The sequence below is a fragment of the Carlito syrichta genome, unplaced genomic scaffold, assembly GCF_000164805.1.
Source record: "Carlito syrichta isolate Samal-C Ts95f unplaced genomic scaffold, Tarsius_syrichta-2.0.1 Scaffold153844, whole genome shotgun sequence".
NCBI lineage: Eukaryota > Metazoa > Chordata > Mammalia > Primates > Tarsiidae > Carlito > Carlito syrichta.
In genome coordinates, this window is record NW_007097940.1 from 17,866 (window position 1) to 21,975 (window position 4,110).

Sequence of the window (4,110 nt, forward strand, 5' to 3'; positions counted from 1 at the left end):
CAAAAAAAAAAAAAAAAAAAAGAAGAAGATTATAACAATGTAGAACACCACTTATAACATTAAAAGGAAATTGCCAGCATACAAAAATTATACATATTATGATCTCAACTAAGTAAAAATGCATAGCGTAGAAAAAAAAATAAAACAAGACATTAACAATATTTTCTACATTTTCTTCAAAGAATATGAATTACTGCTAACTTTTTTTTACATTTACAGTTTTCCTTTATACTGGTGGTGGCTACACATTGTAAACGTACTAAATGCCACTGAATTGTACACTATAAAATGATTAAAATGGGCAGGGTACAGTGGCTCAGCCTGTAATCCCAGCACTTTGGGAGGAAGGCGAGAAGACTGCCTGAGACCAGGGGTTCGAGACCAGCCTGGGCAACTCGGTGAGACCTCACTTCTATAATACATAAAAAAAAAATTACTCAGGTATGGTAGCACACGACTATAGTTCTGGCTACTTGGAAGGCTGAGGCAGAAGGATTGCCTGAGCCCAGCGGGTTGATGCTGGGGTGGCCATGAGCGTGCCACTGCACTCCAGGCTGGATGACAGAGTGAGAATCCGACTCAAAGAAATAAAATGATTAAAATGGCAAATTTTACATTGTGTGTTCTTAATCGCAATAAAACATTTTTCATTTAAATTTTCCATGTAAGAGATACTGAAACAAACACATTAACCCACTGTCTTACCTGTCTTACATAATGTTTATAAGTTACCTAATAAAGACAAGGTTTAAGGCACAGTTCCCTATTAAATGCCTTTTAAGGATGTAATAAGCAAATCTACCACAACAGTGCTTTTTCTCCTGATTTAATAAAGCCCCAAAAGAGATTTAGAGATCAAGGCCAAAATATATTTGACAAAGCACTCTACCTGTCTGCTTCATCCAGAATGATGATCTTATGTCGACCTTTGGGAAGGGTGACTTTTTGTTGAGCAAACATTTTTATTTTGTTCCTCACAACGTCAATGCCCCTGAAATAAGTCAGAGTTTTACTGTCACATTCTGAAACAAATTCAGTTACCTTCATGGGGATTTTTATTTATTACTTCCCCCACCCCCACTATGGGAACTTTTAAACCCTCAGTATATCACCAGGGACTACAGGACCCAATTTCATTTTTTGAGTTTCTATTTTGGGCAATTCTAACTATTTATAAGGATTGATATTTTGTGACTTTTATTCTTTCTTGGAAGTCTTCCAAAAAACAAAGAAAATGGTCAACTTACATTTTTGATAGAATAAATTTCACTTTATCTGGCAATTACCATATGGCTCCACTGAATTCTTTTATAGTCTAAGATACATTTTGGGTTTTAGTAATTTTATGCTTCCTATATCTTGAAACAGCTTGCTAGTTCATCACCCTACTAATTACCTCATTAAAATTCCTCAATTATTCTTGACTATGCTAAAAAATAATAAAATAACAAGAAAATGAACAAATGATGGAATTACCTAAAAGGATGATACGACAGAGGGAAAAGGAAAAAAGCTGATATTGTCTCACCCTTCAGTTTTTTATTGCATTGTGTGAGGTGCTGCATTATCTTTCAAAAGTTAAAAGAGAAGTTCAGGCCGGGCTCAGTGGCTCAGCCTGTAATCCCAGTGCTTTGGGAAGCCGAGGTGAGTGGATTGCCTGAGCCCGCGGGTTTGAGACCCACCCGGGCAACTTGGCGAGACCTCATCTCTACAATAAATCAAAAATCAGCCGGGCATGGTAGTGCCTGTAGTTCCAACTACTGGGGAGGCTGAGGTGGAATGATCGCCAGAGCCCAGCGAGGTCGAGGCTGCGGTGGCCGGGAGCATGCCACTGCACTCCAGTCTGGGCGACAGAGTGAGATTCCAACTCAAAAAAAAAGAAGTTCAGATGCACCATCTTTGTTGTCTTTTAAGCTTTCACTGACCACAGCTAAGAATTCATAGATTTTTTGTTTTTCCCCACAATGAACAGCAAAGATTAAAAAAAAAAAAAAAAAAATTGACAGAGAGGTCAGGCATGGTGGCTTACGCCTGTAATCCCAGCACTTTGGGAGGCTGAGGTGAGGGTATTCCCTGAACCCATGGGTTCAAGAACAGCCTGAGCAACTTGGCGAGACCTCATCTCTACAATAAATTTAAAATATTAGCTGGGCATGGTATCATGCGCCTCTAGTTCCAGCCACTTGGAAGGCTGAGGCGGAAGGATGGTCTGAGCCCAGCAGGTGGACGCTGGGCTCGCCATGAGTGTGCCACTACACTCCATCCCAGGCAATAGAGTGAGACTCCAACTCAAAAAAAAAAAATTGACAGAGGAAGACTTTTCTTAATTATTAGAAGAATCAGAAAAAGACTGCAGAGAAACTAACAGCATTCTAGACCTTCCTGACAGTAAAACTGATCATATAAGTAAAATCTCAGACTATGAGACTTCAGATGCCAATATTCTAGATACATTTTCTCAAACTTGGCCGGGTGTGGTGATTTATGCCTGTAACCCCAGAACTTTGGGAGGCAGAGGTAAGAAGACTGCCCAGGAACTAGTTCCAGGACCCACTTCGGATGTCAAAATTCAAGGATGCTCAAGTCCCTTATATGAAATGGCACAGTATTTGCATATAACCTATACATATTCTCCCATATACTTTAAATATACAGGTTGCAGCCGGGAATGGTGGCTCACGCCTGTAATTCTAGCACTTTGGGAGGCGGAGGTGAAAGGACTGCCTGAGCCCAGGAGTTTGACACCAGCCTGAGCAATTTAGCAAGACCTCATCTCTACAATAAATCAAAAAATTAACCAGATATAGTGGCACATGCCTGTTGTCTCAGCTACTTGGATGACTAAGGTGGAAAGATCGCTTGAGCCCGGTGGGTCAAGGCTGCAGTAGCCATGACCATGCCACTGCACTCCAGCCTGGGTGATAGAGTGAGACTCTGAATCAAATAATAATAATAATAATAATAAGACTCTGAATCTAATAATAATAATAATAATAATACAGGTTGAATATCCCTTATCTGAAATGTTTGGGACCAGAAATGCTTCAGATTTTGGATTTTTTTGGAATATGGAATATTTGCATTATACTTACTAGCTGAACATCCCAAATCCCAAAATTCAAAATCTAAAGTGTTTCAATAAGCATATCCTGGTGCTCAAAAAGTCTCCAATTTTGGAGCATTTAATATTTCCAGATTTGAGATGTTCAACTTGTAGTACCTAATACAATGTAATTGCTATGTAAATATTTGCTACACTGCATTTTTCATTTGTGTTTTTTTAATTGTTGTATTATCATTATTATTATTATTATTTTCAAATATTTTCTCTCTGTAGTTGGTTGAATCTGTGGTACCCACGGATATTGAAGGTCAACTGTATTTCTAAGGACAAAAAAATACATATATTATTCTAGCTAGTCACTCAACAAGGACATCATTCTACAATATCTTGTAATAAGAACTTGAACATCTCATTTTGCTAAGACATATAACAATATTATTTAATTGGTATGATGCCTGTACACTAACATTTAATGGCACAGTTCATAGTAATCAAAAGTTAAAGGCAGGTCTGTACACAAAGGTAACTGAAAGTAAATAGATGATATGGAAATAGACAAAGAGTCACCATATTGATCACTGTAATGGGTACTTATAAATCTATAAATATTTTGGCCAGGTGCGGTGGCTCATGCCTGTAATCCCAGCACTTTGGGAGGCCAAGGCAAGAGGACTGCCTGAGCCCAAGGTTCAAGACCAGCCTGGGCAACTTAGCGAGACCTCATCTCAATAATAAATCAAAAAATTAGCCAGGTGTGGTAGCATGCGTCTGTAGTTTTGGCTACCTGGAAGGCTGAGGCAGAAGGAGCGCCAGAGCCCAGCAGGTCCAGGCTGCGGTGGCTGGGAGTGTGCCAGTGCATTCCGTCTGGGCAACAGAGTGAGACTCCAACTCAAAAAAAAAGTAAACCAGCAAGTCACCTGAGTGAGCAATCCTTATACCCTTTCACTGCAAGGACCAGAGGAGAACACACAGCTGCAAGGCAAGCATCGAGCACGTGGGCGGAAAAAGGCTGTTTCTGTATCCATTGGAAATGCAGAATTTGCCCC

The 4,110-nt window shown here is 39.6% G+C and overlaps 1 protein-coding gene across 3 annotated transcripts in view; it reads right to left on the bottom strand.

Moving 5' to 3' along the window:
* RFC2 (replication factor C subunit 2) overlaps positions 1-4,110 on the bottom strand; it is a 25,147-nt gene that overhangs the window by 12,557 nt on the left and 8,480 nt on the right. For 2 of the 3 annotated variants that reach the window (XM_008050843.1, XM_021708995.1), the window contains one exon: positions 890-991. The exons of the other annotated variant lie outside the window; for it this stretch is intronic. In XM_008050843.1, coding sequence (XP_008049034.1) covers positions 890-991 — 102 coding nt within the window. The remainder of the gene's footprint in view (positions 1-889; positions 992-4,110) is intronic. 3 annotated transcript variants of the gene reach the window in all.